Genomic DNA, 15941 nt, shown 5'->3' on the forward strand with positions numbered 1-15941 from the left:
CAGTGGTACTGGAAGTCTATGATAATGGCAGAAGCAGCAGGCCTTTGAAGCTACTCTGGGGTTGACGAGTGGTGCCTTACTGGTTTGGACACTGCATCTGGAGGAGAAACACCTGAGGTGTTACCAAGCATTCAAGGATCCTGGTTCATTGCCGGCATCTTACTTCCCTGGAGAGTGTTTGCTTTTTACCAGACTCACCATTTCCCTTTTGCCTGGTAACACCGCTGATACCTGGCAGATGATGGTATTTGAAGAGTGAAGTATCTGCCGACCCCGCCGATGCCCTTGGACTAGTTCATCGGACTCAGATGGATGCGTGATTTCCCTTGACTTTCTGTTGACACCTTTTTCCAGAACGTTGCTTCCAAAGTGTATCCTCCCTTTGGTCTGGAAGTTCTGTGGCTGCCCTGTGCTACTGGGGTCTACGTTTTCCAGTTGGGAGGGGACTATAGGGAGAGAGGGAGGGGGTGCTGGAAGAAGAAGAAGAAAAAAAGAGCTAGATAAAGGAGGGGACAGCTCTCCCACTCCTGCCCGTCCGCTTGCCCGATTTCTTTCCGGACCCCGATTTCTGCATCACGGTGTCCAAGACCATTTTGACCCTGTCGGCCCCGGCACCCCCCCGCCGCACCCCAGCCCCGAGCATGGGGACGGCGCTTCTCCAGCGCGGGGGCTGCTTTCTCCTGTGTCTCTCGCTGCTGCTCCTGGGCTGCTGGGCGGAGCTGGGCAGCGGGCTGGAGTTCCCGGGTGCTGAGGGCCAGTGGACGCGCTTCCCCAAGTGGAACGCCTGCTGCGAGAGCGAGATGAGCTTCCAGCTGAAGACGCGCAGCGCCCGGGGCCTAGTGCTCTACTTCGACGACGAGGGCTTCTGCGACTTCCTGGAGCTCATCCTGACGCGCGGCGGCCGCCTGCAGCTCAGCTTCTCCATCTTCTGCGCCGAGCCCGCCACGCTCCTGACCGACACGCCGGTCAACGACGGCGCGTGGCACAGCGTGCGGATCCGCCGGCAGTTCCGCAACACCACGCTCTTCATCGACCAGGTGGAGGCCAAGTGGGTGGAGGTCAAATCCAAGCGCCGGGACATGACGGTGTTCAGCGGCCTCTTCGTCGGGGGGCTTCCCCCGGAACTGCGCGCGGCGGCGCTCAAGCTCACGCTGGCCTCCGTGCGGGAGCGAGAGCCCTTCAAAGGCTGGATCCGCGACGTGCGGGTCAACTCCTCGCTGGCCCTGCCCGTGGACAGCGGCGAGGTCAAGCTGGACGACGAGCCGCCCAGCAGCGGCGGCGGGAGCCCGTGCGAGGGGGGCGAGGAGGGCGAGGGCGGGGTGTGCCTCAACGGGGGCGTGTGCTCCGTGGTGGACGACCAGGCGGTGTGCGACTGCTCGCGAACCGGCTTCCGCGGCAAGGACTGCAGCCAAGGTAAGGCCCGACGGCGCTGGAGCCCTGGGGCCGTGGCCTGGGCAGGGCGCGGGGAGGCAGGGCGAGGCAGGCCGGGGCCGGTGCATGCGGGCTTCCTTCTCTGGAGAGCTTGTATCGCATAGGGTCCAGGTGAAAACCTGTTTCGGGCCTCTCCGCCATCTCACTCCCCACAGCCCCTGCCGTGGCCTCGGGAAAGGCTGAGCAGCCCCCATTTCCGGGTCCAGTGTCCTCCCGGGAGCCCTTTCCACCACTCCCACTGCCTTCCAAGTGGCAAGTAAAATGACCTCTCCTCTTCAGTCCTCGGGTTCTTTGCCCGGCCGCTCCCTCTGTTCACTGGCCTGGGGCCCACCAGAACATACAATGTGCTTTTTCCTCTGTCACCACTGTCGGTAACACACGGATTTCCCCCGTAAGATGCAGATTGGGCGTCTAGAAGACTGGGCATACGTTTGGTGAAAAATGAAGTCAGGAGAAATCGACCATGGTTGAGAATCCCCACATCGTTGGTAATGGGCAAGGGAGACAGGATTCATCGACACAGCTCTGCCTTTTTCAAGTCGAGGGGCCAGTCCTGCTCCTGGTTGTGGGGAAAGGGAGGTGGGAGTAGGGCAGGAGGGGTGCAGAATTTCTTGATTAGGAGGAGGGTTCTTGGAATTAATGGTAGTTTCTTTGGCTATGTCCAACATTTGTTGGTTTAATCAAATTATTTCTGTGGTTTCTTGAAGTGGGAGAGAGGTCAGCTCATGTTAGAAGTGTTAGAGATTAAATAGCATATTTCTGAATCAGATGACTTGGGAAGGTAAATAGTAGAGAGATTTAGACGTTGGACTGGGAAGTTTCTGCAGGCTAATAAACAGGGGATGCATATGAAGCACTGCAAGAGATTTTCCAAGGATATTCAGCTAATGATATTTATCTGAGTAGTGGAAGCCATGCTGTTGTTCTTAGGGATTGAAATTGTAGAATTAAAAAACCTCATACCTCTAAGTTTAATTTTCTCCCTTTTATACATAAAATTCAGTCATTAATGTGTTTTTCCAATTTTGCTACATAACAATGACCAAGGAAAAATATTGTTGTGTAAATACAGGAAAGCCTGTGAGCAAAAAGTGAAAGATATGAAAAAGAAATATGAATGTATCTGTGGCTGAGCAAGAGAGATGTCAGGGTTTAAAGTAGATAGCTTTCGGGTCAAATCAAGACAATCAACAACATATGGATAAATGGCATTTATGGCTGTTTTTTAAAGTTGAATTATTAAATCTTATTTTGAAAGCTTTAGGGACAAAAACTCTATGTATGGCTGTATTTTATTGTATAATATCTTCTGGACGTTTTTTATTTCTTTATTGCTGACATTGCTAAGGGGAACTAGCCCTTGTAAATCTTACTAGATTTGGCAGTTCTCTCTTACCTCACTTCAAGAGAAATAAAGACTCGATAAAATTTGTAATTGTTTAAACAGCAGAAAGGGGAGAAAAAATCTAGTCATTAGGAGAGTTCTGTAGCCTTCTTGTTTTTATGAAAAAAAAAGTAAGGTGTGATTTTACTGCTTTCTGCCTCCATGAAGGTTTTTGTTTTCATGTATTTTGGCTTAAGTGATTATAGAGGACTGTGTATCCCATGGCCTATACTACATTTTAGCTTGATTGGTAAATTTCCATGGATTTAGCATCAGGTTTTATAGTTATGTTTTATGAAAAATGAAACAGTATATGCTTTTTTCTCTACCAAATCTAACTTGATTGTAAACCATGTATAAGTTAGCTACATTTGTTGGTTTGCTATAGTATAATTTGAAGTTGCATACCTCTGCCCTGATACATAGAAATGAATAAAAGATGGACATTATTTTAAGGGACACATTGCTCTAAATATCCCAATGCTGCTTTAAAATACAGAGCAGACAATTTAAGGAAGAACACATGAAACATAACTTCCTTCCTTAAATTAGGAAACAAATATGACACAATGACAGCTTGTTCTGTGTGGGAGGGTGTTTTAAATGAAAATTTTTATTTTTCTGTGCATTTTTAACATAGGAATCCAGGGATGTGCATAATCAGGAACAGTTAAGAGTGGAGAAAGCATGGCAAAAATAATATTTTGAAGAGAAGCAGAATTAGATATCTCTGAAATGCATTCTGCAAGTGAATAGCTCTTTCCATGAGATGAAAAATCTGGAATTAGATATATATAATTGGACAGTATAGTACCTGATGCATAAGGTAATACAACCCAGAAAAGAAACTCCATCAGGGTGGTTCTAGAGGTTTGATTAATTTTGAAAATTCGAGCTGAAAATGGAGTGCAGAGATCACCACTGGTCATGAAAGGAAAACGAAAGGCTGGATTCCTTTGATTATCATAGAAATGGAAAATGGGGTGATAAAGGCAGAGCCAGTCTCCCTAGAAAGATTGGCTCCATTTTGCTTATTTTCCCTGTTTCTTGTGTGTCAAGTGACTATTAAATAATTAATTGAGAATGGTTGCCTCTCCCAACACCAATCATGTATTGATGGCTAGGGATAGATGATTTGTATTCAGATGAAATATAAACAAAGCCCTGCCTATAGCCAGTATTTACACTGATTGCCACATTAAAAAAAAAAAATGGTGATTTAAAAACAAATGTATAGTCATTTGAGAAAATTTGGAAAAAAGATTAACAGCAAACATTAAATAATTTTCAAATTATATCTGGTCCCAACTACAATTTTTTTTTAACTTGATAAAAAGTCTAATATTTTAGTTGCCTTTGTATTCCAAATACAATAAGAATTATTAAAAAGAAAATTTAGAAATATTCTCTTCTTTCTAGAATGCCTTTAAACAACTTATGCACCTATGGATTTCTAGAATATTTCCATGTAATGAGCTCACTTTTATCCTTACTCATTTGTTCAGACAGCCTGGCAAGTTTTATTTATTTATTCATGTGGTGATGGAAAGAGAAAACAGAAAGGTTATGTGTCATGATCAGGTTAGTGGCAGAGCCTGGGTAAGAGCACCAACCCTCTTACTCTCAAGCCCTGTATTTATCATGACTGCTGAATATGCTTTCCATTTTATTAGATTTGATCATTGTTTCAGATCCAGTGATTATTCAAGAGAATACACACACACACACACACACACACACACACACACACACACAGAACTAATGTATATGATGGATACTTATGGGATACATAGCTTTTTCAGTGAATCATACCCATCTAAGTGTCCTGGGGTCATTATTATTTAATAAGTTTCTACTTAAGATCACTAATAGTTTCCTAGCAGCTTGAAGAATTAGTGAATTCTGTGGCCACCCAGTTAAAAATGGGAATAAAAGGCTGATCAATGAGAACTTAACTTATACATTTTATTATTTCCAAGTCCAGTTTTTATGTATTTTAGGGCCACTTATATGAAAATGTCATACTAGACTGAGTATCAATTTTATTCACTTCCTCTATTTAAATAGCCTGAAACGCAAGTGGCTTGTGATGGCTGATTGCTTAATATTACTGAAAATGACAGTTGATAGATATCACTTAATGAAGCCTCTGCTTTCTATGACTTTATGCATGTTGCCAGTTAGACAACCATATTCACTCATTCATTCATTTTTTTTTCTTTATTCACAAGTGTTAAGTGCTTTGCATGTGCCTGATCATAGGCCTAAACGATACAACTGTGAATAAACTTAGAAATAGTTCCTACTTTCATAGGAAGGCAAAAGCCTCACATTCCAGTGAGGAGGCTCAGTAATTAAAGTAAACACATGAAAACTTTAAACAATAGTACATATTTTGAAGGACAAGTACTTTGTAGTATGAGAACTTAAAATAGTGTGAACCAAATTAATCAAAAAATGTCTTCCTGAGGGGTGATACTTAAACAAAAATCTGAGAAATAAGGAATTAGCCAGGTAAAGACACAGGAGAAATGTTAGGTCACAGCCCGGTGTAGGAGCGGTCATGGCACATTCAGGAAGCTAAGGGAAGGCCCTTGAATATGGAACTCTTAGCGCAGTAGGGCCAGGTCCTGTAGGGCCTTCCAACACAGTGTTAAGAATTTTAGTCTTTATTGAAAAAATGATGGAAAGACAATGGAAGGAGTTTAGTGTGGAAGGTAAGGGGGAGGACATCATTATCAAATTTACATTTCAGAATGAGCACTCTGACTGTAGTGTAGAGACCAGATTGATAGGAGGCCAGAGAAAAGCATTCTTTTCTATTTGTCACTCAGCAACATTTGTTAAGCACACACTAAACTGTAGACCGAACCAGGGGATATAGAGGAAAGCAAGATTCTTCTTCTGAGGAAGTTAGAATCTTTGTAAGTTTGGTTCTGTATAGAACTCCGAGGCCACTTATTTGGAACACTTTGGTTCCACCTGTAAAATGCATTATCTGAACCCTTTATGTAGATTATTATGTGATTTCTTTCAGATATGTCCATTGAATCTGTAGGCTTCTGGAGCCCATTGATAGTGCCCTATTTAACTATATTCCCAAGGACCTTGCTCAACATGTCTTCCTTGTGATAATATAGATAGATAGATAGATAGATAGATAGGTAGATAGATAGATAGATAGATTTTAGGCTTTCAGTATTTTAACTGCTCCAATAAAGGGAAATACTACATAGATATGATTTTCATAAAGTTAAAAAAATTAAGTAGTTACTGTATAGGTAAGGACTGGACAAAAATGATTCAGAGATATTTGCCAGAGTTTTGTTTGAAGTCTACCATCAGAGGAAAGGTGGATCGCCTGTGCTGAAAAAACTTTGAGGGAAATGGAGAAATTCATATTTTGATGTAGATAAAATGTTCTGAGGAGCTTTTGAAGCATAACAATGAAAGGCATCTGTCTGATCTATCAAAGAAAAGCTTACCTTGGCTATAAAATAGTAATCAGAACTGACCATTTTTTAATGCCACAAACGAGGTGGAATGTGTTGTTTGTTTAACTGTTCTGAGATGCTTTTGTAGTATGAAGATTGAATTGCACAGACTGGGCCACACTACTTGGTTGCAGTGGGCTCACTCAGACTTTATTCCTCAACACTGTCATCTGTAAAAATGGTATAATAGTACCTGCTTCAGAGGGCTCCTCTCAAAAGCAAGCAGTGCACTTCATGTAAACCTCTTAGAACAGTTTCTGGCACATAGTAAATATTCTAAAGTATCCACTTGTTGTTTTTGTTACTATTATCACCACTACCTCTAGCACCACTACTTCTACTGATACCGCTTTCTTCAGGGCTACTGTCAAGTAAAATTCAAATATATGCGTGCATGCTCAGCTGTGTCCAACTCTTTGCAACCCCATAGACTGTAGCCCACCACGTTTCTTTGTCCAAGGGTTTTTCAGGCAAGAATACTGGTGTGTGTGTTAGTTGCTCAGTCATGTCCAATACTTTGCGACCCCATGGTCTGTCCATGGAATTCTTCAGGTGAGGATAGTGGAGTGTGTTGCCATTTCCTTCTCCAAAGAATACTGGAGTGGGGTGCTATTTCTTCCTGCAGGGGATCTCCACCCAGGGATCGAACCCCTGTCTCCTGTATGTCCTGCATTGCAGGCAGATACTTTACCTGCTGAGCCATTGAGTAGGCACTGAAAATTCATATATAGAGCTTTTTGTTTTTTAATTTAAAAGGAGCTTTAATGTAATAGTGATCCTTGCTTGATTAGCCCTAAAGTTTCAACTTACCAAGAAAAGCAAAAAGTAAACACAGTGAGCCTTTATTTCTGTTTTACACAGCTGTGCTCTCATGTTACCCATGTCTGGCTGTAATTCAAAATATTTAGCACATATTCTACTTGAGAAATTTTATTATAATTAAGTGAATCCTTAACACAAAAGCATTTGTAAAAACTGTCATTTTCTACATAAATACTTTTATCCATCCTAATCCCATATTTAGTGATTTTTTACAATATTTATCCTAATTTATAGGTATCTAATGAATCTATCATTTATAATTTGGTCTTTGAGGTTCATCTGTAAGTTCAAGTTATTTGTCTGTATGTTACAGAGGAATTAGCTAACATACTTGAGCTTTTAAAAGCTCAAGAAAGATTTCTTATAGTTGCATGAACAGATTATATTTTTAGTGTAAAATCATATATACTAGTAACATCATGTTCCAGTTTTGGATAGCATTAAATTAAATTTGATAATTAAATGATTATTTAAGAAATCTCTGATTGATTACAAAAGGACAGGTAGTATATAATATTTCTCTTATTCTTAGCTGCATTCTGAGTATTACAACTTTGAGCCACACTGGTTTCTGAAAACAGGACTCACATTCCTTATTTTTCAGTGAGCATTTGGTGACTACTCTGTTCGTAGGGCTAACTCCTATAAATATACACTGAAAATTAGGTCTTACTGTAGATATCCAGGTTTTGTTTTGTTATGGAGATGATAAACCTATTAGAAGTTGTTAGGCACACTGTACTTTCAAAAATTGCACAAGTATATGACATAACTCAGCATAAATCATTTTTGCATTCTAAAGGATCTTAGTTTGCTATGCATCACGATATTACGTAGAGTCCTTTTACTTTTTCCTTGTGTAGTTCTCTATGATTGTATGACTCAGTTCCTTGCTGTTACTTGGAAGTGTAGAAATTGGTAAGTCGTGTGTGGTCCTTGCTGAGTAGTAAGTCTTAAAATGTCTGAATTAAGTTTTAGGGGAAGAAAAGTTATTTTGGTTAGTTGCTTTAGAGTTCTTCAGAAATTGCATGGCTTTTTGGTTTTCACTCTCAAGCATGGATTCCATGTATTTCCACTTGAATATGGAATGTCTACAGTGCTCTATCAGATTCTTCTCCAACACTGTTATTGTTCACACAGTGTATGTAAACAGAAGGTGGTGTGGCATCTGAAGAGCTAAGTTCCAGATGTGGCAGTGCTTCTAGCTTCTGATAAAAGTAGAGTAAGGCTGCTGATGTTCTAATTTCAGTTTCCAAGACTGCACTTTGAGCAACACCTAATCAGACTACTCCTGATTGTGAACTCCAGCTAACCTACCTCACAGAAGGTTCGTTGAGTAGATAATAGATGTAAAGTCTCAGAAAAACGTGAAACTTTAGAAGTATCCAATGGCAGTAGGGTAGAGGCTCTAGGATGTTGTGGATATGAATAATGAAAATGTTAAACTTGTTTCTGTAAATCTACTTTGAAGTCATTTTCGATGAATTTTAGATCGTTTGCACCCAATAGTAGGAATGAGATTTGGTAGAGTTCTCTTAGTACATATTGACACATTAATATAGACAAGCTGCTTAAAAAGCTCAAAGGTCTCCTTGTTCCTCCTATGTAAAATCCAAGCAAATGGAATTAGTAACATAAGGTAGCAACTGAATGAGTATATATCGTATGATTATATTTATGTGAAGTTCAAAATAGGCACAACTAGTCTACTGTAATAGAGGTCAGAATAGGGGTTTGCTTTCAGTGGTGTGGATTAAAAGAGGACACAGTGGAGCTTTTGACATAATCTTGGTGGTGGTTATATGGGCATATGTATGAGTAAAGATTCACTGAATTACACCCTTAAGATTTATGTAATTTACTGTATATAAGCTCCACCCCCCCCCAAAAAAAATTCCTTCAGAAGCATTGAAAGGAATGCTTCTCAATGAATACTAATGCACTGATTACATATAAAAAATAATTGCAAAGGAATCCTTAATAGAAATACATATTTACAAATTTTAGCCCAAGAGTCAGGTATTTGAAACATAAATCCAGTGACCTTTCCAGGATGCAAGTGTTATTTATATATGAATGCATCTAAGAGAAAGGAGAGAGATATTGTTTTAAATTCCTACACAACTTTTAATCTGGTTTCCAATTTCTTGTGCCTTTATATTGGAAATAAAACATAGTCTCTTATTTTATATTTGTATCTATGTGAGTAAAAATCTTACCAATACATTCAAGCAATATATGTTTTCCAATTAGAACAACTCAACTACTAGTATTTTAGGTAATTAATGATGAATGTATTGTAAAAACTCAATAAATACTTGAATGAGTGGATATATTGGAGAAAAAAAAATTACTAGTCAAGCTATACTCTCTAAACTAAAAATAACATTATTTCCCCCAAAAAAATATTAGGCAGCAGATTATTTCAAAAGGTACACTAGACCCTCCTACTTTACTGGTGTTATAAACACCTCTTGAATTTGAATACAATTTAAAATCATTCTGTTTAGAATCCCATTTATTATACTTACTATTTAATGTTTAAGTGAAAGACATTGTGCAGTGTACTTTATGTGTTTCACCTTATTTTTTTCTGCAACATCCTACTTGGTAGGTTTTGTAAAATGCCCATTGTACAGATGAGAAAACTATATTAGAAAAAGTAGCTTGCCAAAAATTCCATAGCTCAATGCAAGAGATGAAACTTGAGCCCAGGTGTGTCTTTTGTCCCAGCAGGCAACTGTATCCATTATATGACAAAACCTGTGTGTCTCACTTAACAGACAGGTGATAGCTTTTGAAAATGTGTTCCCTACTTGCCAAGTTGGTGCCAGTTTGAATGGCTGATTTTTAAAAAAGCCTTCAGAATTGACGATTGTGGCAGACCCTTACATTTAGTGCCATTTCCTAATGTCATGATAATAAAGAATCGGATTAGCTTGTCAGGATTCATCACACTCTGTTTACATGATGCTTGTGTGTTTGCTTTTTTTGTTGGCCTTCTATTCATGTTATGCTTAATAGGTTGATTCTACTCTAATGCAACCAGAAGTAAAGAACCAATATCTTGCATCTAAAGAATATTACAACTAATTCTTGATCATTTGAATGAAAATACTTAGTTTCCATAAACAAGCGACACAATTTCTATCTGTTTCAGATTCTAGGAGATATAGTTAATTAAAAGTATCAAAGTCTATAGTGATTCAGCACAAATGTAAAGACCCAGGCTGGTCCCCTAAGTATACACTTAGTGAGAGTTGCTGAGTTAGACCATGATTCTGCTGAAGATATAGGTGATGGTACACTGGGCACTTAATTGAAATTACATAATGAGAAAGTAGTGTCTCTTTCTGGATAAGTGAATTTGACTTCCCAACACATTGCTTAAAATTGAACCTGGGAGTAGTTCTTGGAGTTAGAAAGATATATTCTCTATACTGTTTCTGGTATATGTGAAACACTATTATTGGAAAGAAGTGGGAAGAAAACAAGACTGATCTGGCAAGACAAAATGCTGACCTGGACTCTTGTCTAGTCACTTGTGCTCAAAACTGTCTGAACTGTATTTAGTAAGACACTGATGCCTCATTATGGGAACAAGTGCTGCTTCAAATAGCACTTTCTCAGGTTGGTTCCCAGGAGGGATCTGGGGGTTCAGAAGTTAGAAGAGGCACTGCCAAGAAGAACAGTTGTCTCACTGGCATCCTAACATTAGGAGGGTCCTCCCTTTGTTTCATTATAGACATAATGAATTCTGTGTGGATGGCAATCCATAACAGAAGCAGTACTGTTACCTTACAATACCTGGTCTTGTATGTAGAGCCAGCTAAACTTGGGTGTTACCCAGACATTGCTAGATTCAGCAGAAAGAACCACTCCAGTCCAGCAGAGGCAAGGAAATTAAAGACTCATGTTTTTCTTCTAAGTAATGATGTCTCTCTATAATTAAGCATGCCTAGACTCTCCTTAGGGAAAAAGCTGGCATGGCAGCATATAACTATAGCTGCTGTATGGAAGATACTACCTTCCAACTTAAGCTTTTCATCTTGAGTGCAACATTGATTTTTTTCCCCCCTGCAAATAATGTAATTATTTATTTGAAATGACTGTATGTGATGCTTAAGATACTAAATGTTTAATTTTTCCAGATTAAGACATTATAAAAATAGGAAGTTATATATTGTATTCCATGACCCAATTTCACAATTACATGTATCAGTTCAGTTCAGTTCAGTTCAGTTGTTCAGTCGAGTCCGACTCTTTGCGACTCCATGAATCGCAGCACACCAGGCCTCCCTGTCCATCACCAACTCCTGGAGTTTACTCAGACTCATGCCCCTCGAGTCGGTGATGTCATTCAGCCATCTCATCCTCTGTTGTCCCCTTCTCCTCCTGCCCCCAATCCCTCCCAGCATCAGGGTCTTTTCCAATCAGTCAACTCTTCGCATGAGGTGGCCAAAGTATTGGAGTTTCAGCTTCAGCATCAGTCCTTCCAATGAACACCCAGGACTGATCTCCTTTAGGATGGACTGGTTGGATCTCCTTGCAGTCCAAGGGACTCTCAAGAGTCTTCTCCAACACCACAGTTCAAAAGCATCAATTTTTCGGTGCTCAGCTTTCCTCACAGTCCAACTCTCACATCCATACAGGACCACTGTATAGGAGGATACATTTATGAACCCCTGTTTTAAAAATTGAATCAACTTTCTGTGAAATAAAGTGTTGAGATATTTTAAAATCATGAAACATTTGTTTTTGATACATAAATGTACATGTATATAAACAGATATGTATACACAAAAATATGACATGTAAAAGAAAATTACATAATATAAACAGAGAAGGATTTTATTTGAAGTCTTGAAAATCATATTAAAACCCTCAAAAATATATACTGGTTAAACATATCAATAAAATATAATGATTTTATGATTTAAAATAGTCTATATGTTTTCTTATATAGAAAAATACATATATATTTTTCTATAGAAGACCTTAGAAACTTGAAAAATTTATCTTTAAATTATGACAACTGACTTTCTTTGATCAGGCATAATGTTAGAGGTTTTTGTTTTTTTTGCTAAATAGCACTTTCATATTGTTAACTAAAACCCCAACTGTTCCTGGGGGTTGTATTAAAGACAAAATATATGAAGTCTTGCTCTAAGACTTCTCTGACAGTTACCAAGATTAACTAACTTAATGAACCTTTATTATTATAAAATAATAATAGTTATTATTTAAATATCTATCAGAATGAGCCACAGTTATATTCAAACATATAAAAAAAGTTAAACTAATATTAATAATGACTTTTTAAAACTTTCATACTTAAGAAAACCAGGGAGTTAAACTTATTTACTGAACTCCTAGTGATTTTCCTGTAAGCTAAGACCACCACAGGAATATTTTGAAACAGCCAGCCAGGTTTTAAAAAGTCAATAATAGCACCAAAACCCTTACCAGAGTAGGTATCAATCTATACAAAATTTTGCTTTTAATATTCAAATGAGTCATTTATAAGGTTCAGAACATGCCTCATTGTTTAGTTTTTGTCATTATATGGGTAATTTTTTGATATATGGATTATTAATCTCTTTTCCTTTGGCCTCTTATACTCTGTGCGACCCCATAGACTATAACTTGCCAGACTTCTCTGTCCATGGAATTCTGCAAGCAAGAATACTGGAGTGGGTTGCCATTTCCTTCTCCAGGGGATCTTTCTACCCAGGAATTGAACCCAGGTCTCCTGCATTCCAGGCAGATTCTTTATCATCTGATCCACCAGGGAAGCCCCTTATATTTTTATTCAGATTAGAATGGTGGGATAAAAATAATATAATAAATAGAATATAATAAACTATCTTCTACCACAATTTCTATTTTTTTACTTCAAATAACATTTAAAGCTTTTTTGCCCCCACCTTGGGTTTTATACATTGTTTATCCTTCTTCAGCTCTCTATGTTGATCTACTTCCTCAAAGTATAGGCAAAATTAGAGTTTCATAGAATAATTTCATAGATTAATTCTTCATCAGAGATGGCACTTCCCCCTCTCTGATTGTTAGCTGAGAGCTGTCCATTTTCCCAGAGGCCACTGCAAATAAAGAAAAATGGTGGGCACATCTTCCTCCCCTAAACTCAGGGTGTTATTCATCTTGGACAAAGTCTCTGTTTGTATGATACAGAAAATGTTGTGTTTCATCCTAAAATAGAGGTAATGTTGATTTGCTCTGGGGCCAGATATTAATTTTGGAGGGTCTTGCACCCACAGGGATGGAGGATGGAAGGACAATGAGGCCTCAGGGAAGCTGCGATGCTTGGGATATGTAATAATGAAAATGAGATAGAAGGCTGAGAAAGAGGGACAGGAGATAGGGAAAGAAGAAGATGATTGGGTAAAATGGAGTGTTGGAGAAAAGTTTGAGAGAGAGTGGAGAACTAAGAGAACTTGAAACAATCAGAACATTGTGAACTAGTGACTTAAAATATTACAAATTATTACACATCTGGTTAGTGGAGGAAGGGACAAGAATATGTATTTGACTTTTAGCCCTGGAAATGAGCTGAGGGCAAACATAGGAGGAAGACAAATACAAATATAACCATATTTTTGCCTACAATTCAGTCACAGAAACTGTAATCATCTTTTGTCTTTGGCAATGTGTCATTGGGCTCTTTCCTACTAATACAAGTAAGAACAACAAAAACAAGAGCAAAATCACACATAATTTGTACTCTGTGTCAGGCCCTAATTTAAGTTCTTTATACACATTAATTCATTTGCTCTTCCTCACAAACCCATAAGGTAGGTGCTGTTTTCTCCATTTTAAAGATGTGAAGACTGAAGCCCATTAGGAATTTGCAAAGCTGGCATTCTAATGAAGGCTGCATGCATGATTCCTGAGGCCATGCCTTGGACTTGTAATTCCTTCTTTTCTAATATTAAAATAATAACTGTATGCTTTACATACTCCTTCATGTGTCAGAATCTGCCCTGAGTTTAAAAGATGCCTGAATAAACTAATGCAACTTCATATTTATTTACTCCCCTTCTCTTAGCATTCCATGTTAAGTATTTAATAACTTTTTCTGGGCAGAATTTCTTTTTTAAATTTAATGAAAATCCTTTCTCTGATGACATAATTTATCCTCAGTGGAAATAAGATTCATGTATTCAGTATCTCCTTGAGTTATCTTTTTCTACCTAAAGAGAAAGAGTACTGTCTTCACTGAGCTAAAACATTTCAGTCCCCCTTCTGTGAAACTGCTCTGATCTTCTGCCTCGTTCTCCTAGTAGCTGCCTGTTATGTTATGTGTGTTAGTCATTCAGTCATGTCTGACTCTTTGTGACCCCACAGACTGTAGCCTGCCAGGCTTCTCTGTCCATGGGATTCTCCAGGCTAGAATACTGGAGTGGATTGCCATTCCTTTCTCTAGAGGAACTTCCCAACCCAGGGATTGAACCCTGGCCTCTTGCATCGCAGGCAGATTCTTTACCGTTTGAGCTACAGGGAAGTCTTCCTGCTATATTTATTTTACCCACTATCATTCTGATTCACTTATGCTCTCCCAAAGGTTAGTTCCCAAAATATATCACAATCCTCCTGGTCTGTTCATTGTAGCATCAGCATCGTTGCACTTTCATTGACTCCCTGCTCTTCCTCTCCTTTCTGTCTGACTAGCTAAATTCCTATTATACCTTGGAAATGGCATAGACAGGGGCTTCATAAAAATCCTTAGTAGATTGCTGTTACCTGGTGGTTTTAAAAAAAAGCCTCTGTCACTCCTGTCTGTAGATCAAGCAGTCTAGAATGGTGTAAAGGGAAGAGTCTTGATAGCGCTGTATTTTTAAGCCGGAAAAGTAGGCCAGAAAAATATGAGCTGAAAAACAGAAAAAATAATTTGGACTAAGAAAAATGGGCAGTGGAAGTCTGGTCCACAGAAGCTAACCAGTGGAAATGGTTATGAGCAAGAGTGTGTTGATTGAGGCCCAAGGAAAGAGAAAACCATATTTGCTTGTAATTCTAGTGTAAATGTGAGAACAGGCCAGCAGAAGTGGTGGGCAAATCTCTATTCCTGGAGAGTCTTAACAATAGCTTAGACACCTGCCCTCTTAAACTGTTTGATTTTCTTCTGGTCAGAGGCCTGGACTAAATAACGTTCAGAATACATTTTTAGCTCATAGTTATGTAAATAATCATACTTTTGGGAAAACTTTTAGCATTCAGATTTTCCAAGTATGACATAGAATTAGCTCCAAACAACACCCACCCCTAAAAACCAAAGTCCCCAAACTACCCCCTGCTAAGAAAGAAAAGAGCCAGAAAACCCATTTTAAGAGGGTCTGAAGTTATAATTCACAGATGCATTTGAGTAGAACATAGCACTGACTGCTACAGAGTATGAATTACTTCCACGGTTGCCTTAACTTGATGCTTTGTGCACAGGAGTCCCTGGAAACCACTCTAGATTACTCCAGATGGGCTCTTTGCCCCCCTGCTTGCGTTTGCCTTGAGCCACCAGCCCTTGCTGTCCTCTTTATCCGGTGGACTGCCCAGCTTCATGTTTCCCTCGACGTGGTTGAGTTCAAGTTACAGCTGCTGCCTGTGTCTCAGCTTGCCTTGTCCCTCTGTTGTTCATGCAGCCTCCTCCATCGCACTTTCCCGGCATGGAATTCACCTCCACCAGGTGTGATGTTTCTGCCTGGCTGACTCACTGCAGCCCATTCAGGTGATATCACTCCCATATCAAACCTTTTATTCTGCTATTTCTCTTCCTCTGGGAAATACAGTTTTGGATAAAA

The 15941-nt window shown here is 39.3% G+C and overlaps 1 protein-coding gene across 18 annotated transcripts in view; it reads left to right on the forward strand.

Moving 5' to 3' along the window:
* Positions 1-641: 641 nt before the first annotated feature.
* Positions 642-15941, forward strand: part of NRXN1 (neurexin 1) — a 1155776-nt gene continuing 1140476 nt past the window's right edge. For all 18 annotated transcript variants that reach the window (XM_065927354.1, XM_065927345.1, XM_065927343.1 and 15 more), the window contains exon 1: positions 642-1413. In XM_065927354.1, the coding sequence (XP_065783426.1) occupies positions 642-1413 (772 nt within the window). The remainder of the gene's footprint in view (positions 1414-15941) is intronic.

This window comes from Muntiacus reevesi, chromosome 3 (genome assembly GCF_963930625.1).
Source record: "Muntiacus reevesi chromosome 3, mMunRee1.1, whole genome shotgun sequence".
Classification (NCBI taxonomy): Eukaryota; Metazoa; Chordata; class Mammalia; order Artiodactyla; family Cervidae; genus Muntiacus; species Muntiacus reevesi.